The sequence below is a fragment of the Helicoverpa armigera genome, chromosome 12 (genome assembly GCF_030705265.1).
Source record: "Helicoverpa armigera isolate CAAS_96S chromosome 12, ASM3070526v1, whole genome shotgun sequence".
Classification (NCBI taxonomy): domain Eukaryota; kingdom Metazoa; phylum Arthropoda; class Insecta; order Lepidoptera; family Noctuidae; genus Helicoverpa; species Helicoverpa armigera.
In genome coordinates, this window is record NC_087131.1 from 2,619,064 (window position 1) to 2,645,250 (window position 26,187).

General features: G+C 34.5%; 1 protein-coding gene across 1 annotated transcript in view; it reads right to left on the minus strand.

Annotated features, from left to right (window-relative positions):
• The window catches only part of LOC110379189 (acid sphingomyelinase-like phosphodiesterase 3a), a 56,129-nt gene that overhangs the window by 1,165 nt on the left and 28,777 nt on the right, over positions 1-26,187 (minus strand). The window contains exons 3-9 of the mRNA XM_064037343.1: positions 14,739-14,807; positions 13,156-13,315; positions 12,657-12,859; positions 10,044-10,201; positions 3,744-3,915; positions 948-1,060; positions 369-550 (exon numbers count right to left, since the gene is read on the minus strand). Coding sequence (XP_063893413.1) covers positions 369-550; positions 948-1,060; positions 3,744-3,915; positions 10,044-10,201; positions 12,657-12,859; positions 13,156-13,315; positions 14,739-14,807 — 1,057 coding nt within the window. The remainder of the gene's footprint in view (positions 1-368; positions 551-947; positions 1,061-3,743; positions 3,916-10,043; positions 10,202-12,656; positions 12,860-13,155; positions 13,316-14,738; positions 14,808-26,187) is intronic.

The following is a 26,187-nucleotide window of genomic DNA, read 5'->3' on the forward strand; positions in this document are numbered from 1 at the left end:
GTTATTTTTGAAAAAGGACTTATTGAAATGGTTTAAGATTTAACACCGTTTACGATTAGATAAGTTTTATGTTATTCTGAAGAATCAAAAAAAATATAATTAAAATTAAGGTTGGCTAGAAATCTTTTGCGAAATAGTTTGTTAATTTTGTATTAAAGTGTCTCGTCATCAGCCTTAATTCGTCCCACTGCTGGGCTCATGCTTCCCTTTACACAGAGAAGGATAGAGCGTTAATCACCACTCTTGCTCAATGCAGGTTGGCGATTTCAGACTTTACAGTCTCAGGATTTCCTCGAGATATTTTCCTTTAATCAATTATAATGTTTTTCAAAATATTAAGATATAAGATTTATAAGATATTCCCTTACTTGTGAAATATATTGGTCTCATGCGGCGTGCCAATCTGCAGCTTATCGGCAAGATTGTGCAGCGACATGGCAGAGACCTCGTGCAGCCCATAGTACTGGGTCAGGTTGTACTCTGCCGTCCACTCTGCTAGGTTCCTGTTGGCTGCTGCCAGGTCTAGGAAGTACTGTGTGTAGTCTAACACCTGGGGATGAAGAGAGGGTTGAAATAACTGGCGAAAAAGGACACTTAAATGTAGGTATATAAAGTAGACGAACTGTACATTTTTTTAATGAAAAGTGGAACTAAAACGCCTTCAGTGATAGGCGTTCTTTAGAGTGCTTGTGTGACTTGTATCACTAGACCCGGCCTTCTCAAAGTGGGCATCATTATCTACCTAGCTTTTAAACGACGATTGTTGACAATCATTCATCTTTGAAGATGTTTAAATGACAGCCAGGACTCACCATCATCTTTCATAACAATTTAAGATCCTTCAAAACAGTGAGGAACTCGTCACAAAATCGGTGAACCTGTGTGACTGTCACTCAGTCTCTTTATGAAATTCTTATGGTGTGGTGTTGAATACAATAATTACTCACCTTCCCCGTATTGGTGTCAAACTTGTACAGCCTGAGTCCAGGGTTGGAGGAGTCGGCTGGGTCGCGGTGAGGACTCACTGACGGAGCCATGAACGTCCACGATACTGGCCGATCTACGAGGAAAGATATAAATCGTTTATTAACGCGTAGTTGTTTCGTTGCTCCTGTTAATATTAAGTATCATGGTGTTCAATAATTACTGCCAAAATGTAATAGCATGTCAAAAGAAGAGAGAGGTTCTATTTTCGAATTTCGACGTATAACGCACGCTATGTGCGCAATGGTCAAGCCATATTATTTTTTACTATATACGGCCATTACGAAAACAAAAATAACCTTTTTACACACTGACACTTAACACGAACTTCTTGGCCATAAAACATTTTGAGTGCGCTCTAAATTCACTAATTTCGTTCGGTAAATTCCGTGACAACTACCAGGACACCGTTTCGCAATTTATCGGCTACCAAAAATGTCATCTCGTAGTCGATAAACCGTACATTTAACCGGTTTACGGTAATTATTCGGACGCTCCGGCTTCGGGCAAATAAAACGTCATGCCTTTTTGCTGAAATGCACTGGGTTTTCGCCGTTGTTATTACTTAATTAGCACTCGTAGTGCTGTCTCGTCTATAAATGGTAAAGAAGAACAGTTCTACCGAAAGTATCTACATTATTTTATTCGGGAATCGGATAAAGTACCCATATGTACAGACTAATATAATAAAGAGGAAATTTTTTTGATTATTTGTAGTTGTACTCTAAAGACTACGAAACTACTGCACCGATTTGAAAAAATCTTCACTGTTGGAAACCTGCATTCTTAATTGTAACATGGGTTATATTTTATCTCGTTACGGGTGATGGCTGAAACTGACTGCTATGTAATACAACACTCACATTTCAATAACGCAATCCATTATTGAAAATTAACGAACATTAAAACAAAAGACAGCTGTCATTGAACACCCAAAATAACTATACAAATACAAAAAGAGGATAAAATATAATTAATGGATATCCAAATAATAAATACATAGACTTTATTGGGTGCTTTTCCGAAATTTGGGAGTGTACACAGCAAATAATCATCGAACACTCGCCGACACTTATTTAATTAATATCGGATTTCAGAGTCACGAATCCAAAATGAAATGATAAAATAAATAAAGGAATCATATGTTATATAATCTTCATAATAGTAATGCTGTAATGTAGGTACTTAATAAATAATTACATATTTTGTGTCCGATTTGTTGTGACTATGCGAAAATGTTTCTAACTAAAATTAGGTATATTTTTGTATCTGCATTCCAAAAATACATAATTTGTTATCGTTACTGTCATATAAATATGTTTTAATTGGTTCTAGGACCATTCATTACAAAAAAAAATTATACCTATTTGTATGCATATTTTTAGCAGCTCATGTAGAAAACCATATTCTATTTGTATGCATATTTTTAGCAGCTCATGTAGAAAACCATATTCGATTTTGGAAGTGGTAGATGAGGTTTATCTACGTTGAAACCAACACTAAAGATAAGCGATTTAAGTGATGTTAGAACAGGTTCAGTTATACTAAATTACTCATAATATCATATCAAAATACCACTAGCTAAAATAATCTTGCCTGAAAAGTAAATGGCAAAACTGTACAGAGTAAAATTGGATTTCTGGGCCACTCGTACAGATGGGAAACACTTCTAAGAACATACGCGGTTGACACACCCTGTTTTCTTTTAATTTCAAAATTTTTACCAACGTCTCGCGTATAGTATGAGTATGAAAGCTAGGAAATTGTAGTTGGTAAGATGAAAGATTAAAGTTATGAGTTATATAAGGCTTTGGAAATAAAATAAATAATGTTGAAAATTAAACCTTGCGATATAAACCAATAGGGTATTACATGCATTTTTGAAATATATCTTAAATAAATTCTTTAGTCTTAATATATCTCTAAAAAATTAAAAATATTTTTTTTTCTCACGTTATGTACGAATATAAATTAATTGTTTTATCATAATTTCAAATTTCGCGCGTATTTCTCGAAAACGCGGCACACAACGGACGCCATGATTGTTTTTTGGTCATGACGTCATTACGTTAGTAAAAAACTACAGCTGTCAGTAATACATATTTTGATATGTATTGAAAATTTTAACTGACAATTTTGTTTACCTACTACCGTAATGACGTCATTAGCATGGCGGCGACATTTCGTAGTGTTCAAAGACAGATAAAAAAACCTAAAAACTTTAAACTGCAATAAAAAATATATTTATGTACCTTACGAAGTGAAACTAACATTTCCCGATTGCTTTTCCTCTAAACAATCATTGTAATACACTTTTAATTTTTTTCTCATCTGGACTAAAATACCCTATTTCCTGGATTACTTAAGTTTAATTTCGCCAATATACTTTATAATTAACTTGTACATTATTAATGAAACAAAGTGGAACGTTGCAGTAATTCTTGACATTGCTAGCTATGGTCTCAATTAGTCTCGGTTAGGCGGTATTATTTATCAACACTACTATTATGAAAGCAAAATATTTGTCAATAATTATGTATGTAAAAATCTATTTTAAAAAATCATCACAATAATACATAATCCTTGATTAACAAACAACACACACAAATACAAACAAATCCGTGAAAAAAAACGCGCAACAGAGAATTAAAAAATATATGTATATAATTCTCTGTCATCATTTTATCACTAACTTTTTTTATAAAACATAGAATTCTAAATTCGAAACTACAGTTTTAAATTCAGAATTTACCACTCACCATTATCATAGATAACTCGGAAGGTGTCAGCATGGAGGTGCCCGAAGAACTGGCCAGCTATAATCTTGGCGTGGCGTCGGACCATGCGTAGGTATTTAGCGTTGGCGTCTGCTGACATATCGTAGGGGTGACGGGAGTCTGATCCTGGTGCTGCGTGGCCTACTATGTAAACCTGGTGGGGAGAAGAAAAATGTGTGATTAGTTCAAACAAAAAAAATCTGCGGAATTGAGAACTTATGATTAGATGTTATGATTAAGATGGAGAGCTGGTAGACATTTTTGAGTAGAAGGTGAACGAAAGCCAACGCCAGATAGTTATGCAGTTCTGTGTTAGGATATAATAGGCGAATTATTGGGTTAGTTTTAACTTGTTACAAATACCTATTAGAATAATGTGTCAACCACCTCTCAGGTTGAAATTACATGATCGTGAAATCTTGGAAACAATCTCAAATTACCTTGTAATTTACAATTTGTAGAATTATATATAAAGCCAGACATGATTAATTGATTGCCTTCCAAAATAATAGTCATTAGTGTTTTTGTTCAAATAATCTTAGGGTGCTTAGTTTGAGGTTAATCATTTAAAGGCACCTTTATCCGTTAATTAATTCCTCCGTTAATTACTTTTGTCCTTAAATTAAAATATAAAAACATAAAACGGCAACACCACAGTAAGTTATTGAAACATCGAGTGTTACCAGCACTAAGCTTCGATTGCACAAAGTTGTGTGACGTAAATTTTTCTATTAGCCCCGAATTTATATGCGAGCATAAAATTTTATCTTCCACTGACACTTTGAAAATCTCGCACGAGCTTAGAGACAAAATTGCTAAACTGAGGAGGAAGCTTCTTTATAGATTTCTAGAAAGTTCTAAGTAAGAGTATCCCGCACTCTACAGACTAAAGAGTCGGCCGATAGTTGACTAGATGGTTGGCAATTTTTTTAAATTAAAGACAATCTTAATCAAAGTTTTCAGTCTGACTGATACTGGCTAAGTACCTGATCTCTGTAATGTGCGTACTACTATTATCTTTATACTGATTTATTATAACGTATTACCGTTCCGTATATATACCGTGGGTATAAGAAGGAGGGAATAGTGAGTGCACCTGTGTCTGCGGAAATGCTTGTGCACGATAATATGTCCTACGCTGTTGGCTAATCTCCTTATATGAGAACAGACGCCAGGGCCGATAATATGCCAGGAAGACATCATCATCATGAGCCCAAACAAACTATCGGCCGACTAAAAGTCTGCAGTGTGCTCTAAGATGGTCGGAAAGCGTTGATTAAAAGTGGTTATTTAGATCGTAATTTTGTTATAAAGACTTTAATTTTGACGGTGGAGATGGCTGATAAAATTTTAAGGGATATTAAAATGTTAGTGGGCATAAAACACAGTTGGTATGGAAGTCGTTGGTTTTAATCACGGAGTAAAGAAAGAGCGGAGATGCCATAATGCAGGCCAGGTAGGTGCCTTCAACTAGGTCAAATACGTACGGTGTGCATGACTAAAACGGTCAGTTACAACTGAAATAACGAGGCGTTTGGATTTTTTCATATACATATCTGTCAATGATTTTTTTGGTATGTATTGCAAAAACTGATCGGGTCCAAAGAAAGCGTATAAGAGCGAATACTATAACGTTTCTGGTCCCCCGTACATTCGCATTTTGGCGCGCTACTTTCTTAGGCGATTTTCCGTTATGGCACCTCTTCTAGTCATTTTGTTCTCTATGGCTTTAACCCTGTAAATGTCCAAGCTCGTTTGGAGCTAGCAATAAACTAGGCGCTTGAAATTAAGCTGTTATAATTAAATGTTTATTGCTTCTCATTATATGTGCCCAATTAATATATTATATTTCTCGCTGTAAACTGTACAGTGTATTGTACAATGTTTGTAGATTTTTTACGAGATCGGATATTTAAGAGCATTATGAAGATGATCCGTTCATGAAGACTATGCCATTTTTGCTTGGGGTATGCGAAAACGCTCTTCTAAAATGTTTATTTTCTTTCTCGCACATCTTATTCATTATTAGTTGACATTCATACCTCAATAAGACGCATAAATCATTTTTAATGTCCTATGGGTTTATCAACTTAACCTACAGTATAAATCCTTCGTTTTCAAACAATTCCAACTACTGTCTCATAAGAAGCACTCAAAAAAGATCCAGAATTGAACCTAAGCTAACAAAGATACATTGATACAATTTCATACTCTGTATGTATATAAATAAAATTGACTTTAAATCCCAGCTCAGAAAGTATTGACACTATGGGTGGAAGATATTGAATTTCGCGACACTGTGACGTCACAAGCCCCTTTTCTTTGATTTTGTTGGTATTTGGTGAAACCTTTTTTGCTCCTTATGACGTCATCACAATAAATGGTGATAAGGTTGTGCTTGTAATGAGTGCTATTGGCGTTTGTATCGCTACTTGTTTGTGTTGAAATGGCGATTCTGTCTAGCGGTGTGCTATTGAATCGATAATAATATTGTACTCATAATAATGTAGAACCTTTGTCTTTTACTATAAATACACTTTAGTTTTATCATACCTTATTTGTTTTGTATTAATTTTATAGTAATTTCACCAATGTGTGAACAATTAGTAGGTACTCACCTGAATCACCTGAGTCACCTCATAGGTCAAACGGGGTTTTACTACTATAGATAGGTACATATTATGTATCCACCAGAAAATATATTTTTTACAAATTACATAAAAATAAAACATCAAAAAATATCCCTTTCACAAAACATACAAAGAAAAATAAAAGGAAAAAGATGTCAAGTCTATTTGTCGAAGTCACTAACCGTAAATTTTCGATTACCCCCAAACATTTCTCACGATCCAAATTATTCCGTCACCTTTCGTATTCCGAATATATTAGCGGACTCGTATGATTTATACAAAAAGGGACCAGTCTTGACAGTAATCACGCACGCGACAAAGATTGATGTTTTACAAGAAAAAATGTATTTATGAATCGAAATAATACTGAGTATTTTCTTCACTTCCTTTGTGTTTTTTGTGACTTCGAAATTATGGCGTCTTTTGAGCAGTTTCTTGTAGCCTTTGATAAAAGTTCACTGGTAAATCGGCACGTAAGCAATAAGCCTTATGCCTTCACTATGTGAATTTGTTTCTCGATTTTTCTGTCTGCGTCTTTGTGTAATTTGAAAGCATAAGAACACATTTGAGCTAGCCGTTTTATTAAATTACTAACTTGAATCTAACTTGACTGCCGTTGTGAAGTTGGCTGGTAGTGACATAGAAATCATCAAAACGTTTGAAACCCATTTCAGATACACGAGTATTCAAATCAGACTTTCAAAACACAATGGATGGCAATGTTAGATACTTGAAGAGAACTGAAGATAATAACGAAAGAGCCTAACCATTTACATTTTAATTAGCTTCCTCTAGCGGTGTATCAAACAAATACACAAATAAACAAATTCTTCAGCTTCACAATACATAAAAAACCATTATTTAAAAATTCTCCCTTAACTGCCAATACATACATTGCATGTCCAAAACCACAGGAAATATCCACACGAATTTACATGAAAACACCTTCAAAACCATAGAAAATTATGCTCGTACTCGATTCACTGTCGGCCATTACACAAAAGCACACAATTTCTATTTGCAGCAGTGAATTATTCAACAACAATGATTCATAATTGTGGACCAGAAATTCATATCAGTTGGTTTGTATGAAACTTCCCTACCGAAACGTATTAAGGACTTTAAAATGTTAGAGGTTTTATACGGGACCTTTAGAAACTTTAGTTTTGATCGGTTGTTGGGTGAGGTAGTTTTAATACTTCTGGGGTGTTACAGTTCCTATTTAAATAATATGAAATTAATTTTCAATTTGGTTTACACTTCCGACAGTTAGGATCTCAACCAGCTTTTATGCCAAAACTAATGGATTGATTAAAATGAAATTTGGTACACGGATAATGTAAAGCCTGAGAAAGTGCACCGACTTTTTTTAATCCGGGTACAGGTATTAGTGCTTTCGTAAAGAAGGTGAAACCGCGGACGAAAGCTAATTATTATTATTATTCGAAGCACTCAACCTTAACCTAATAACATCCTCGTGTCCTAAATTAAGTCTCAGATAAATCGAATTTACTCTCCCACTATACACCTGTCACTGTCACACACCTGTCGAATTACGATAATCAGATAGAGACAAAAACATGCTCAAACAAAGCACGCGTTGATGCTAGGATTCTAAGAAGTGGTAACCCCTGATCATGGAGAACAAAATGACTAGCGGAGGTGTCAAAACGGAAAGAAGGTAGCGCGCCAAAATTCGGGTGAGCAGGGGACGGGGGACGTTACTGTTTTCACCTTTATACGCCTTCTTTGGACCCGGCCATTTTTTGTAACACCAAAAATCATTGACGGATATGTCAAAAAACCCGCATTCTTCGTTAGTTCACTCGTAATGTTTTGGACATACCCATTTTACGAATTTGACCTAACGAACCCTGACCTACCTCCAATTATGGCATTTCCGATAGTTTTCCTTACTCCGTGACTCTTCAATTCGCAGAATAAAAGGTTACTTTGTCGTATTTTTTGTTTGTATCTAAGGAATCAATACGTGGAAACCTGGTGATTCCTGCTTTATTTGTATTTACTTAGGTTTCAAGAATCAAGAAGGTATTGAATGTAAGATGGTCATGTATTTCGGAGAAGTAAGTCTTAGTGGGTTAGGTCTTGAACTTGGACATGGAACATACAAGAAGGACGACCAAAGTATTGATGGATTGTGTGAAAGATGATATGGCTAGAAATAAGGAAGAGTATGAAAGAAGAAGATAAGTACCGGAGCCCAATTGCATTTAGCACAATTTCATAAAAAGTAGGTAAGCAGCTAAGAGATAAGACGGCGGACAGTAGCCAAAAAAATATTTAGATCAAAAACAATTTACAATATTTTTTTAATCCACCCGTTCCTTTGAGCAAACAGTTCTTAAAAATCCACTCAGCAATTCACGGCGAAGCGATTAGATTAACGATTTTCTAATCTGTAATTTATTACGGGGCCGCCCCGTAACCGCCGGCCGTGCCGGACCGGACTTAACCGGGCCGGACTTCCTACAGTTCCGCTGATCCGGTGCCGTAACGGTAGCACTCCTTGTTAAATCCCGTGTTTTGAAACGGAGTCGGCCTGAAGTGCGCATATTTATGAAGGTAGTACAAAATGCTGCTGTGTTTGTAATTTGTTTGTGTCATATGGGACTGATAATGTCATGTTCGTGGATTTACAGTGTAAGATGTTTCAAAGTGCGTGTATATTGTTCACTGAAGTTTTAAAGGAGCCATTTAAATATACGTCCGCTAGAATTATGTTTGATATGATGATATCAAAGCAGGGACTTGGGAAAAGTTGTCTTGTTTTCTAAAGCTATACGTAGATGATTTTATAAGCAATGCAGCAACAACAAATTACTTTGTGTAAAACAATATTGTGTTGAAATTTTTTTTATGTAAAAAAATATTATAATTTAATTCAAAAATAAAACAATTTATTTTCATCACAATGAATAAATATTCAAACAAAAATAATTAAAATTAATTAACAGAAAACATTGTAAACTAATATTTATTTTTGTTATTTCAACTCACTGAATAATAAAAAAACATGAAAAAGCAATTATTCTGTTACGCCAAATAAATACATTTCAATTCAACAAATGTGTGTTATATTTAAAAATCTATTGTAATTGAAACACAATAAAATATGACGAAGCGAAAAATTATGAGAATTTTTAAAATCATTGTGAATTTAAATAATGTGGAATGGGATCATTCACATGATATTAGGAAATATTTACCTTGTTCAGCTTAAATGGTATGTTTATTCTAAATAGGAGATAGCATAAAAATAGATTTATATTTTTAACTTTATTTTAATCACCACGTATTTGTAGGCGTTTCCAATTTCGTTTAAAGTATAAAAACATTGTAGAACATTTAACTGCCGATCGACAGATGTGAATATCATCGAAATTCTAGATTCGGAATCTTAAATTATATTTTTTTTTAAATGTGTTAAAATCTCAATCAAACAAGCAGCTATTTCAAACAAGCGGATAATCTGTCCGATTTTTCGGCGTATAAGCACAATTACCACGAGCTTAAACAACTGACAACTACGAATTCGATCCCAACCATTTGCCAAACCGCGCAGACACTCCGTATAAAATCCGCTAGTGTGAAAATACGTTATCAATAATTAAATATTTTGAAAAGTACATACCATTTCTTTATTAGTGATAGATTTTTCTAGCACGGAATCCAGCCACTCCCACTGTTTCTTGGCTTGCGGGCTGTTCGAATCCCGGACGCTGAACAAATTCGTGTTCAGCGCCACTATTCGAAGCTTGCTCTGTTTCTGCTCTATCGTGTAGTAACCACCTGTGGGGAAAAAATGATTGTTTTATTTGTTATACACAAACTTACCAACACACACACACACAATACTTAAAAGTATGTATGTAGATATCTACGTGAAATATCAATGTTACAATGTTCAGGAAATAAACTTTTATTCATTTGTTTCTTTTTCACAGTTTCCCTTAAGAATAAAGGTCAACCTCAGCTGATGCATGCAAATATTTAAAGTGGGACAAATGTACGTCTTGGCTTCCGTACACCTCGAAAATACCTACGTACGACGTAAAAAAAACTACTCAAGAATATATATAAAAATCGCGAAGATCAGAAGTTTAGAACCTTTTCTTAGCTGCTAAAGTATGTTACAAAACAATGATATGATGATCATCAAACCTTCTAATCAATAACAATGTCATTGGAGCAGTGACATTATCGAGGCAGTCATGTATCCGCTTTGATAATTACAATCAAGGTAACGCATGATTGAGTTAACCTACTTCAGGGAAGAGGGGTGCCCTTATAAATATCAACGCAGGTAGGAAGCTGATGTAATAAAAATAAATATGTACAAGCAATGTAAAGTGAAGTGAGTATTTACAAAAACAAGATGCATTTAAACTAAGGTCCAAGACACGTACATAACTGTGGATCAAGATATACATAAATTGGATACATTAATATTAAAACTCCTGGTCTAACATTACCATATAAATAATCATCATCATCATCAGCCTTTTTATCGTCCCACTGCTGGGTACAGACAGGCCTCCTCTTATACAGAAAATGATGAACAGGATTAAGCATTAATCAAAACGCTTGTTCAATGCGGGTTCTTGATTTCAGACTTTATAGGCCAGGTTTAATCGACATGTTTTCCTACACCCGTTAACCAATCATTGGTGTCTAAAATATACATAGAAAGAACATACCAACTTAGAAAAGTTGCATTGGTATTAGCTTCCAATAGACTGCCAATGTAGTTTTGAAAATAATTGCTTACAAATATCAGAAAACAAATGCTAAACAATAAACGTTATTCAATTTCCCACTTGTTAAACTTCAAACCACCATCAAATATTGATAACTTAAATTCAAGGAGCAAGGAACAACACTGCATTTATAAAGAAAACAAAAACAGCCAATAGGTACAGTTCCCAAACTTCGTGTTTCTTATTTCCCGACTGGGAAGGAGTTTTAACTTTTATAAAGCGGGCTCAGCCAGTAACTTAGAACTGATGGCAGGAAAGTTAGGCGTTCCAGTCTAAAGACATCAAAACAATCACCATATTTAAAAGTGTGCTGTGCTTGCAGCCGTTGCAAGTCAGTGGTTGTCAAAGTTTGGGTGTGATTTGTGGGGAATTAATGTCTAAGTCTTAGTATATTAGGTAATATTTGTTTTCTGATATTAAGGAACTTTTTTGAAATTTATATTGGTATTCTCTTGAATACAAGTAGGTACCAATGTAACTTTTCTAAGTTGGTATGTACTTTCTAAGTCTATCTTAGACACCAATGACTGATTTAAGGTGAAATTCTTTAATTTTGATTTCGGTTGATTTCGTCATAATTTTCTATGTTTTAGCCAATTGTGTTCCGGTCCATTGTGGGACATATAATTCCCCTCGTGAAACTTACGGGTGATTGGATACAAGGTTTGAGGGTGAATTTTAAAATTCTAATAAGTATGAGATTATGAAATGGATAGCACTTACGAAGGAGTTGCGGAATAAAAAAAATATTTAATTTACATTTTATGTTGATATCTAAGGAGTGTCCATAATTACTTTTAATTTAAGACGAATATTAAAAAGCAACCTATTTTATAAAAGTCGAGAGCTAAAATACAAAAATATTTTTTAATTTAAACTTTGAGAACCACAGATCTAGTACATAGTTTATATCCTAGAGATGTGCTTTCCTGATTGCTGAGAATATTATTTCACAGGATTATAATAACAGTCTTCTATCTTCCGGGCTTTATTAAAATATAGTTTCCTACGTGGAGGGAAAGCGGGCGTTAATAGGATTTTACCTCCATATAATAGGGTGTTATTATTTTATAATTAAAGGTACACCTGATGTATTTTAGTTTGGTTTCTAATAAAATTAGTTTTAAGTCTTGTGTTGAGAGGAGTAAATGGGGAAGCTGAGCTTGAATTTAATGAAATTTTGCCATCTATATTAAGTACGGTACTATCTTTACCAATATGTGTGTATGCTAACGTGATAAGATCTTCAAGACCTGTTTCACTGTATCCTTAAATATCTACAATAGTTCTTTTTTTTTTCAAATTTTAGTTTTCCTCAGATCTTTCCAGCACAATTTTACAGACCGAAAATTATTGACATAATGCCCTAAACACTCAAATGTAAGATACTTTTTAGCGGTAACACTTACCTATAGGTATTAAAATTCCATCTACATCAAACACATACAAATATCACACATCAAAATTCTATCTACACCAATACCTACCATATTTAAAAGTCTGCAACGCCTCCAAAGGCAGCCAGTGCATCCACATGTTAGTCAGGCTCTCTGACGGCGCCGGGTCAAGGTGACCCAGCACTGGGAACACGAAGTGGGAACTGAATGTCCTGCTGAGCAGTTCCGTCATGTTTCTGATGGCTTGAATCTTGTCGTCCTCATTCCCTGTGTAGCGGGCTGCGATGATGTCGCTGTGGGGTAATGGGTGTGTTAGATTATGGTGAAATATTTTTGGATGAATGCGGATAGGTATCTAATCTTCTTCTGACGAAAAAAAATGGCATGGACTCTTTTGAGTGACTGAGTGAGAACCAAAATATATAATTTTTCCAGCGTTCTTGAATCCCATTAAGTGGCGGGCTAAAACTGTGTTCGCAAAAAGATGTTATAGACATCCCTTGTATTTTTAGCGTTTCATGGACATGTTAGGGTAATAAACCAAGAAGAAATAAAGAAATCGCTTCATGATAAATGAAAATTAACTTACCCAGTCCATAACACGAACTCGACGTTCTCAGAATGCCTCGTGCGCATATACCGCGCAGCTGACTCGATCAGCTCCAGCGAGCTGTCACACGAGTAGTCTCCAAAGCGGCCCAGCGCCCGGTGGTGGCCTGAGCTGCCCCGTTCGTCAGCTCTTCGACAATCTACAGTAAGAAGGTGATTAGATCACTTTTGCAGGATTGTATTCTGTATGGGGCTAAGGGAAGCCGCGGTCCTGGTACACAAGGGGCTTCCGAAAAAACAAAGGGGTTTTATAAAGATATAGTCTGACCGCTCCCGCAATGGCTGTGAAGCAAGTATCAGATTTTCGTAACATATATTATGAATTTTAAGTGCAAATGTGTTTCGTGGAAGGAGAATTTTATGCAACTTCGTGTCATCAGCATAAAGAAGGCACTCTATAGATACGAGTACAGTAACTCTTGCCGTCATCCTTTTGCCAGTTTACAAATGGCCATGGGATTTTTATAACAAAAATATCATGGACTGAAAATAATACCTACACACGAAAACTTTATTTCAGCTTTGTATCACCATTTTATTTTTAGTGTTATTTATACAATGTGGCTTTCAAAAATAGTGTTATTCACAGTTCTAGGTGTCTAGTGGTAGGTTCGAGTGCTATCGACGCGTTAATTAAACCAATGTTTTGCATACAAATTACCGTCACCAAGCTGACACAATCAAACTGGCCTGAATTGAAAATGATGTGGCTAATTGGATACGAATTGCAATCAGCGCTGCTCAAATCTATCGCTAACGATGGTTATGAAGGGAATTCGATACATTCCAGAAGCGGAATTTTTGTAACTTTATGATTATTCGCTAAGCTATTGTAATTTTACAATAGCTTCTCTTCTCCTATACTCTTCCATCCTTCTCTGTTGAAAGAGTGTTGTGCCACTCTCTCCACCACTCTGCAATAAGTGTCTTTCCATCTTTAAATCCACACCCACATTTTTAACACGCTTATATTAGCTTCACTTTGTAACTATGTACGTAACTAAATCTTGGAATCTTAATTTGGCCCATTTCTCGGTCTTCGATTAGGATGAAATTTTGAACACACTGATTTCTGATGAAAATAATTACTAGCGTGTTTTTTAGTTTTTAGAACTATAATATTACTCTAGGAATTGGACACTAAACTTGAAAATTTCTTCAAAAATCTTAACACAAATAACATATCATATCCCTAATACCAAAGTTCCTTCAATAACGTCGAACACACGTCGGTACAACGTAAGCAACAGGTTGGCAAGCCTTACCTGTAACTCGCAGTGTCGGTAACAAGTAACCTGCAACTTACAAGCAAACTTGTGGTTCAACAGTCCAGTATAAGTTAACCTTAGTACTTTAACAGCCAGTTTCTTCATAATAAGTTAAAGTTACAGTAATGTCTAAAGTAAAAGTAACGGTCAAATACGTTTTTTCAAGGCTAAAGTGACAGCAAAACTAATAGAAAATTGAATTTGACCGTTACTTTTACTTTAGACATTACTTTGACTTTTGCTTTTGATGAAGAAACTGGCCATAACTTAGAAATAGTTAACATTTTATACCTACGTCTTCTAGTGTCGCCTTGTGATGTGTAGAGGGGGTCATAGTGGAAGTCTGTTATGTGCCAAAAGTATCCTGCAACAAAGAGAAAGGTGGAATTAGTGATAGTAGGTAGGTAATTATTTCCATACTATGAAGGATGTTGCTAGTATAAATCAAATTGAATTTGAGGCCAAAATAGTTAGAAGAAACTAAAAGTTACTATTGAGGCGTACAGATTTAAATAATATCAATATAGCGTAAAAAATCTTAATCCTAGCTTGTGCATTGTAAATTATTATATTCAAGTTGAGATACTTAATATCTCAGCTTTCAGTAGGTGTAGCTGCCGTGGCCAAATAATGCAGCTACATAGCTGGTTCAAAATTACCTCTATTGTAAAGATATACCTATATCTTTCAACAAGAATAAGTCTCTGTCCATATCGACAGCTAGAACTTTACATCAGCTTCAAACCAAAGTAAAATAATTAATTGTTTACCAGACTGAACTTTGTTGGATTAACTGGAAGCGGTTTCAGGACTACACAGAACACGTGTTTGTGCTCAAAGATACAATTTCTCAGAATAAGCGCAAACGCCACAAACTTATGCTCGAAGTTGGCTTAAGTAAACCCAATTATAAATTGAAGGAAAGACTGCCTTTATGTTATTTAATGTCACGCCTGTTAAGGCCAAAAGGTTAAGGAGTTTAAAACATCTACAAATACCACCAGCTCACAATCTATATGGATGTTCTTAAATTATACAAAAAAAATGAACATTCCAACCAAAAATAAATAAAAAAAACTGTACCTTCATAAGTTTATGACAAGAATGTTTCTTCTGGTCTACTCGCCAACAAAAGTAAGTGGAGTAACTAATTATGTGCAAATATTTCTACAATATCCACAAAATTGCAAACCCTGTGCTTGAATGCATACTAGCTTTGGACTCAAACCTACGTTTGCATATACATACTTTGTTTCCGAACAAATGTGTACGAACAATTTTAGGCGGAATCTCACCATTACAATAAATGGAGAAAACAAATCCATCCCTCGTATTTTCATTCGCCTTGTTTCAACTTCAATTAGACCAAAATATATTTATCCGTAGCAAAGAAAGTACTCAAGTTTTTCCCCGTCTCCGGAGATTACCCAAAAGAAAATCATGCTGTAGTAATTCGTCGGAATTTATCTGTATACCCGCATCGGGTTAGGCGAGCAAAAACAGCTGATTAATGACGCCCCGAGTCAACTGATGAACATGTTCTGTATTCAAACATTGAGTATGGAGTCTGTTGTTCTAGATGCGTATTCTTTTTTTTGAGGTTCTTTTTTTTGAAATGTGTGGAACGAGGTTTGATGCAAAGAGGTAAGGTTCACTCACATGCTCTATCATAGAATGGCAATCAAACATATCTTAGCATTTCAAGCTAACGGTTTCGTTGAATAAATTATTTGCTAATGAATTGCAAAGTGTTTTAAAATCACAGTAAAATGTCTGCATACTATGCAGTAATAGAATAAGTACATTAGAGCCATAATGTTAATAAAGACAGCATGTTTTTTTTTTGTCATGATTTCATGCAAAAAGGTAAGCCATAATGTTCCAGATAAGAAAGATAATCACATATTCTCACATTCACATCAAACTCACTGATTTTAACTTCAAAGTGTCCTAGAACGACTCGGTGCAAAAATTTTAAAACCCCCAAAAGGAAGGTCGAAGTTTTGTCAAACACAGAACATATTATGAAGAAAATAAATGGGAGACAATGATGGCTCAAATATCTGTAACAGATCAACTCCTAGCTTACATAAGACCATTTCAAAGCAACAAAGTGTTACTCTAGCAATATATAGCTTGGTAAAGTAACAAAGTTATAAGTGCCAGTCATCGCGGCCAATAGCGGGTACTTCCGAAGTTCATTATAAACTCTTGCTTGGCCAAGTCATGCTGGTACAAGGTGGTATAAACAATAGAGGTTTATTACTAAGGTTTGTCTTCGTTTTGGGAGTAAGAGTAATTTGGTGAACTATGTTGTATCTCATTTTTGGGTTGAGTGGTCAAAGGTGAGTATAAGTTACTTGGAAGAAAAAGTGAATAATGAATGGTATGGACAATTTGATCAATAAATGATCACACACCACGGTTTTATTTGTGGAGGTGTAGGCACAGGTTTTTTCAAAAAAATATCTTTGGTATGCGACAGGTATGTCTTTCGATTGACAAAAAAATCTTAATACTTTGATACATTTACACGAGAAAACTGAACATTATCGAAAAAACAAAGCATAGATGTCAAACTCAACAAACAAGGATAAAATTACCATAAATCACTAACAACAAGAAAACCACTGTCCTGTTTAAACCCTCATAAAAAAAGAAAAATCTCAAAAGTAAACCAATATTTTTAAAGTACAAGTAATCTACCTACAAACTTGGGGCATAGATTAAAATAATCGATTAACAAACTTTGTCAAAGTTGCCTCCTTTGATCGTTTTCAGTGCATCTTGATAAGTAATCGGAGTCAAAGTGAGCGGAACTTGTGTTACAGATAATTTGCCTGATGATAATATAATTTGTTAATCGATGTGACTGTTCTGATATTTATTGGGTACATTTATTTGTAATTATTATGCAGGTAGTTTTCGTTTTTTTTTTAAATCTTTTAGTAAAAGGGAGGGTAGAGTGAAAGGGAGATAACTTATCTTTGTTGAATTTAATTTTATAACAAAAAATATTTTAAAAAATATTGGCACTTCTGTATACAAGTTACAAGGGACAATTTGGTTGTAAAAAGTCTGTATGTCATAACATATTATTAGTCCAAATAATTTGAGGTGATCGAACACAAAATTAATCTTTCTTAAAAGATATCTGATTAAGTTACATCATATTAGCCTACAACTAAAATAATTCAAAGCTTACACGATCGGCCAAAAAAAACGGCACAGACAAAAAACGCAATATTTTTCCCTACATCACGTGACATCCCACGAGAGACGAGTTGGCAAATCTCGCCGAAACTCGCAAAATAAATTAGACAAGCTATTTGTATATCTAGAGGATTAAATTGTCTTCATTTATTAGCCAGCCCCCGAGGCGGCGGTCGTTAATTTGTTACATTTAATGTATTCCGTTTCAAGTATTCTTTTCGGTTTTAATTTTGCAATGTAGTGTAATTTATCATTGGTTTGTAAACAGATGCTTTGGTGCGAAAATGAGTTTGTATGTAGCGAGTTTAGGATATTGATGATAGGTTGTTTTTTTTGCTTTATGACGGTTGAAAGTGTCGTTTTCCAGTTATGAATGGTGTGCAAGAGTTAAGGATTAAAAATAAGCTTTAAATGGGATGAACAGAATTGTATAGGTCGTTTGAATTAGTTGGAGAAGTATTTATTTTCTATTATATTTTATTTTATTTTTTAGTGTTAGCTGATAAAACTGTAATTCCATGTCAAAGTTCTCTAAAAAATAAGTCTGTTCTTTAAAAAAAACACACGTAATCGAATAGCTTTGCTCCAGTTTTGTGAAAAAAATATCATAAAATGACAATAACATAAAAATACATAATATTATCGACACAAAACATTTCTCAGAAACGACGAAGCAATGATTTACGCAAAAGAAGTTTATTCAATCATTGCTACTTATAGCAACTTTCTATTTTAGTAGACTTTGAGACAAATTATAATTAATTAATTTCATATAATCTTTCATACTAAAAGAAAACTCAATTAGTTACTGTCTAAGACAAACGAAATATCTCTTTTTTCAAACACGCCTACTTGGTCTTCTCAAAATAAAAACATGGTAAGTAGATTTAAAAGTAAATAAAAACATATTGACTGTCATAATATTTACAGTAAAACTGTTGTTTATTATTTCATACTAGCCGTTTTTCCGCGGTTTCACCCGCGTCCCGTGGGAGCTACTGCCCACACCGGAATTCTTTCACCATTAGAAAGCTATATGCTTTCTAATATATATTTAAAATCGGTCCAGTAGTTTTTGATTTTATCCATTACAACCAAACAAACAAAGTTTTCCTCTTTATAATATTAGTTTAGACATATCGTTAACGTTGCTTAGATAGTATTATGACCTTTGAAGCTGACATTTTACGATTCTACGAAGTACCTAATGGGTATAGTTTGACGCTAGTACAATAGCACATAAAATATAACTACATGAGACAAAGTAGTATGGATGCCAAATATGTATTACACAAAGATATTATCTGCATAGAAAAGTAAAGAAAATGATTCTTCTCACATAATTTTTATAATATTTGTGTGTGTGGTAAAAATCATTGTATTTTCTGTGAGAAAGTGTCAGTGTGATAAAAAACTTACCTTTTTATGGCTCTAAATGTAATATTTCACAATTAACATAGTTTTCTCAAAGTTATATTTCTACGCATAAAGTGTAACACTATGGTTCAGACGTTTGTATACGAATTATTCTGTTGCATCTATATCGACGTTCATTGACCAAATTTTTTCTGTATTTAAAAACTTCATATTTATTCCATACTTGTATAACAATATAATTTTAAAAGAGAATAATATGAGACACTAATTGGTTTAATGCGAAGCACATGAGAGCGAACCCTTACGAAATAAGTACGTGACGCGAATCCAGTTTATTTTTTGTTGGATTCCGCGTTATTATTGTCAGCAATCCACGAGGAACATACAATACTGAATACTGAGTTAGTTTGGATGTAACTATGCCTTTTAAGCCTTTCTTTGTGGTATTAAGTTCGAAAAGAGTTCGTTAAAAACTCAGAGCCATAAGTTCAGAAGTTTTCAGATTCATAAGTTAAACTTAATAATGAGTAACTACAGCATATGCAACTGAAAAAGTATTATTCACCTATATGTACATGTTATTAAAAAACATATGGCAGCAGGAACGATTAATGAAATACACAAACCAATCAAAATAATAGACCAAATCAAAAACCCCAAAAAAAACACAACCATCAAATATTTTCGCCATTACAATCATAATCACTAAACGAATTTCTTCATCCACAACCGAATCGGGAGAGGAAATAATCAACGAAAAACTCATTCGTCATTGGGAATAAAGATTTAATACAATGCTGGCAGCGTGAGTTGCGTGATCAACGTGTTCCATAGCGGAGCGTCTATGTATACGTACTTACAATATAATAACCCCATTTGATTGATGAATACGAGTGAGCCCGAAGTTTTACGAGTAACGACGAAGCTTAGTACTGTTGGATTACATGGAGAACGAAATGACTAGCAGAGATGTCATGACGCAAGATCTTACGATGTAGAGCGCCAAAATGCGGGTGTTTGAGATACGAGGAACGTAACTGTTTCTTCCTTTACATGACTACTATGGAACTCGCCCATTATTTTCAAAGTAAAATCACCAATCAATCAAGACTAATCTTTGACTGATTGGTTTTGATTTGACAAGTTTGTTCTAGTAACTGGTCATGCCTACCGTGTTGTTTGACCTACAAGATGGTGGCTGGCCTACCTTCCTTATTGCATCTCCGCTGTCTTTCCTTCCTCCGTGTACCATTCTGTATTGTATGTGAAAATTATGTGTGGTAGGTTTACGAGTGACTTTGAATTGGTATTATTTATAGTAGGGAGAATGTATTGTGATGTTTGTCATGCGGGTGTTATGATAACTGATGGGACCCGTTGACAGGAATGTATTAAAGTAAGGCCGGTATAAATAGCGTAATAGTTTTTGTTGGGTAAATAAAATGTGTTGATGTGCTGTGATTTTATCGTGGAAATGTTTTTATCGCTTTGTTTGTTACCTCTTCAGTATGATATTTTTTATGAAACTTATTTTCCATTATAAACAGTTTTCATATCTTTTTCATAGTAAATAATATCAGTATTTTACTCGTAACTCATGTTTTTTATGCTCAACCACTTAGACACGTAAGCATAGTTACAAAATAAAGATAATATTTGTGATTTCATTTGGTATATCAGATAATTTCAATTTTGTTTTGAAATGATACTATATAACAGGTTCAAGTACCTTGCTTAAAATATTTTAATAAAACAAAAACACTTGCCGCCAAAAAAATCGACCCACCATTTTATTTCATTGTAGCTACAAAGATTAGTATTCCACGGCCATCACTCACACGGCTGGCATAAAAAATAGGCGTACCTAATACTTCTCCTTAATACAATGTCAGCTTGTCACTGTTATGAGAGACGGAGACTACGTGATTCTGCTTCGTCTGGTAATAACCTGATAACGACGAACTGTGGGAAACATTTCCGAAAAGCAAACCTTAATTTTTTATTATTATTTTTTGAATTAATCAAATTGTTCAATGTCGCGTTAAAGTTTGATTTGTGAGATTTTATGGGTGCCCATTTTTTTTTGCAGACTAGTGTGTATTTCATTTCGTTTGTGTTAAAAGTTTTAGCTGCCCACTTTTTTGTCAATGAATTGTAATGGTGTTATGTTCATGGGTTAAAAGCTTTTATTAAGTGAACGTAAAAATGCATTTTAAAAACTGTACTTACTACGCAAAGTGAACATTTTTATAAAAATCCAATTTAGTTTGTGCCAAATAATACGAAATTACTGCACAAATGGTACAAAAGTCTTTTCCATTCGGAGTTTTTACCTCCAATTATGTCCCAAATTTCCTGAATAAAAACAGAAAAAAAGGTAGTATCCGTTTGCTGATTACAAAAATTCAACGAAGGCTCCCGGTATCTCGTTACTCCAATGTATGCTGTACTTAATTAGTCCCGGTCCTTTTAACGGGTAAATGTATATTGACGAAAATTAAAAACCGGGACTTCTGGAAAAAAAGGTAAATCCGTACAGTCATTTTTTTCCACGATTAAATATTTTCTGATGTAGTTTTAAAAATAATAGGTAATCGTTTTAAGATCATTCATGATAATTTTTCTTACAAGAAAATAGCATCGTTTGGTCTCAAAACGAGTTTGGAGAGTCAGATAGACAGTCGTTCCATGTAAAATACAAGCACCTACTCAGCTGTATCATCATAATTGGTAGAAAACTAGTCAAATAATGATTATGTTAACTCTAGACTGGCACTAAATACACTGATAAAAAATTTTACCTTGATAATTTGCGTTTGGTTTTTTATAAAAAAAAAAAAAAACATTAAGTGACATGCTCTCCTAGTACTTTACGTCTCCAAATACAATTCTCAAAAACAAATCTCTCAATATACCTACACACACCCACCCACACACAGCCAATAGTGTGTTGTTTGAAGATTAGCCCGACATCGGCAAAGTTGGATCATCAATCAAGCCTTACCCTCAACAAAGAGAACGGTAGCCTGTGATTAGCACTCCAGCATTATCTACCATCACCGTGTGAGAGAAAATGCTTTCATACTAATTGTACTTAAACACGGCTTTTTTTGGTCCAAAAAACAGGCCACCGTTTGTTTTGCTGGAGATAACTTAATCGACTGTCTTTATTGAGAAAAATCTGTTAGAATAGGAATGTATTTTTTCTCTATTGATATGATTCATTCGGATAATTTTTGAACTAGCCCTCATGCCTCATGGAAATTATAAATTTTTATCATAACAATATTTTGCTTACCTACCAGTAAAGTTACATAATTTAGTCCAGCAATGGGACTTTCCATGTTCAACAAACATCTGAATACAATTAATTCACAAAAAGAAACCCTGAAACAGACACCTGTTCAATACAAAATCTGCCTTGGTATATACCTTGGTACAACGGACTGGTCTCGATTCTACCCCACTCTACCGCTTGAGCATATTAAATTATATTGTAATGATGAATTTACAAAAGGGGAATACCTCAGCGGTATTACGTGAATTGAACCAACCACAGGCTATATTTTATAACATTATTAAACTGACATTCATAGATATTATCATTCGGTATGTACGCTGTAAATTATGACCGAAAGAGATATGCAAAAACGGAGTGGAATGGAATGCTAACAAAAGATACTTTGTGGCCGTTTGTTATTTTAGGTTATCCATTCAAGCATGAATTTTGTTAAATGTGGTTACGGTAATTTGATCGTAATGCTACGCTTTTACAATTTAAAGTATTTTAAGTTCTGAAAGAAAAGATTTGAAACATTTTCTCCGAGCTTTCACGCACGTTAAGACCCACTAGTGAAAGGTCCCTAAGTACTGAACTGACTATCCCTCAAAAAAATACAACACTCAATTTATCATTCCCAGATTACTCATGTACAATCATAGTTCACTAGTGTCAAAGATTACCAGCTCACGCACCTGATTTCGTGTTCAAATCAGATTGAACACAAAACCAGTGACACGTGAAGTTCCACGTTTATTCAGAAACAATCGGGCTGAACATCGGCCAGCCTTTTTACCAGTGCCGGATTGGGTAAGTATGGGGCCCATAAAGCATACGCAGTAAGCTGTCCGGGGCCCATTGTGAAATTAAGCAGGCGGGTGCTCCCAGCCAATTTAGGACTGTTAAAGTAGTCTACAAAGTTAAAACTTCATACTTTTGTAAGTATGTTATGAATTTGAATACTCACAAAATTGTTTAGGGCAGTTTTATTTCTTTACATTGCGAAAGAAATAGTCAGTTACAGTACGGAGCCCTGGATTTTCTTTCTATATTGTAAATCCGTCCCTGCGCTCTACTGAAAACCATTGCTAATCTTTTGTACTACGAACTAATTTTGTGGTCACGCAAACCATCGATCACGTATTTAAATTATTTTCTTTGCGGTGTTTTACACATTTGTGTTGGTGTAAGTATAAGAAATAATCTGATTGTATTCACTGAAGTTGAAATAAAGGATTGCATTTACTTAAATGATTTTTGATTGGATTTTATGTTTATTTTGAAACAGTTGATTCATTGATTTATACTTAGAAAGTCATATGAAGTACATCTAAGGTCGCCAGAATTCTAAATGAAGGTAATGTGCAATGTGTCTCGTGGTACCATAATAATTCACTGCCTTTGTAGATTTGCGCTTTAGAGGCTTCATAGAGAATACACTATGTAACGTAGCCTTATTTGTTTCTCGAAAACGTTTATATGCAACCATCTATATGAAAAAATGTTTTATTACCAGTCAGTATTTAATTTTGAACACAATATGTGTTATATTATTTTTATCCTTGCATATTTTATGTTTACAATATATAACAGTGCCCTAGCTGACCAATTATTGATTCCTCACCTAAAATAAATACCCGACAAAAATAACACAGCAACACACTTCCTATAAAATATAAATAGCCTACCTACATCACTACATAGCAACGTCACAGTTTCAACCCAAAACAAAGGTATATATTCGATCCATTAACGGGACTAAAAGCCTATTAGTGATAGACAGAAACATCGTTAACATAAAAGATTAATGTATTTTAAATGAAAGCCTGGAAACTAACCGTTGCTAAATGCCTGAACAATTAAGGAAATTGGCAACACAGTCTTAGTGAGGAAAAAGTTCTTACATTCAAAGTTGTGGAAGGCGATTTTAATAAATAAATGCATCTCAAGTTTAAATGAGTCTATTGGCTGTTGATAATGTATTTTTAGCAGTCCCAAGCGGTTTAACTTACATCTGGAGGGAAATAGTTTCTGCAATTGGAGAAAAGCAGATTGCCCCCACACTCAGAGACATTTAATGATTACTTAAGTCACTCCTTAGTGACGGATTGTCAAAGAAATCACTAAGGAATGGCTTAACTAACCATTAAATGTTTCTGAGTGTGTCCATTAGTCTCCTTTCTCATTCTTAAGAATATACTGTGTTAAGCATCAGGCAGGATTACTATAATATTGGAACCCTTAAAGATTTAATTTACAACAACTCAGACTATGGTAACGTGTAGGTTTAAGAGGCATAATTCGACTATAAATAAAATAAAATCGATATAAATATTCCCAAAAATCCAAATAAAAATCATCCCACTCGTCAAATCATCAACAACAAAAAACTGCCCCCTGAAAATAGGTAAATTCGACACGAAAAGGACACATGTCTGCCAAAGTTTCCCCTAAAACATCAGTCAAATGGTTGCGAACCATGGAGAACCAAATGACTGGCGAAGATGTCATAACGCTGTTCTAACTCTCCTACTACGGGTCCGCTGGAAGAGATTTCATCAGAAATAAGCAGTACCTTTGTACTATTTTATGTTATTTCTTCTTCTTTCATGTGCTTACTGTGTATATAAACGGTTAAATTAATAAATAAAATAACTCAAAATCTCCCAAGGTCCACCAAAATGCGCGTATTCGGGGGACGAGGAACATTACTCTCTTCGCCCTTACACACCGTCTTTTCCGTCCGTCTGAACCGATTTTTTTTTGGAAAACCAAAAATCGTTGACGTCTCAAAGAATGGATGTCTCAAAGAACCCGAACTGATAGATTTGGTCATGTCCACCGTACGTATTTGACCTAGAAGAAGGCACCTGACCTACCTTCCTTACGGCATCTCCGCTATCTTTGCCTCCTCCGTGTTCCGAACACATATAACTCACGAAGTACCACTAAAAATTCAGGGTAGCAACCCATGGCTTTACGTTTTAAGGGTCGGTCGGACCACAGCTATGGGGGACGTAAATCCCATGCTTCTCATAAGCGGAGCCCCGTGAAATTATACTACCATATAAATATTGGATCGTTTATTATGGCGGAGTCGAAAATGAATGGATATTCTATCTTGTTCGATAAATATGGATCAAAACGATGAGAATGGAGACAGTTTTTTGGGATAAAACTATTTGTTTTGCTATGGGTTTGTGAGTGTTCAATTGGAAGATAATTCGAAGAAATACATTCAATTTTATAAATTGCAAAAAATCAACGTCGAATACTCGAATCACAACAAAAAATAAACGTATCCTTCGTACGTAGCCTACATTTACGATTTACCCTTTACCCTAAAAAGGCGACTGAATATACCAACAAAAATATTTTTCTTTTACTGTCACACATTACTCTAACTATCTTGAACTTAATTTAGGCTAACTGTTTTCGTCTAACAGCCTCATAAAGGAAATAAAGACGTTTTTCAAGCCTATATCGCTTAGGACCTGATAGGGTTGCCAGATTCTTTTTTTTATTACCAAATAGTAATCTTTGCTATCTCCCAATAGTAGGTAATCTTTTCCAATCTTTCGTAAATGGTCTTTGATAAAAGAAGTTCTGAGAAAAAAGGTAACTGAAGTGATAATGTTATGTTTCGCTTTATATGTTTCTTTTTGGATTTTATACAATGAATCGAATTATAGCTATAGAAATTCTAAGAACTTCTTATATGAGATTTTTTTTCATCATTGTTACATCTTATGAAGTTAGTACAATTAATAATTGTTGCGCTAAATCTTTGAACCCAGGGCCCTCCGAAAATAAATTGCAGAATTTTCATTCCACTACTCACTTTCAAAGCTAAAGCAACCAAAACTTCTTCTTT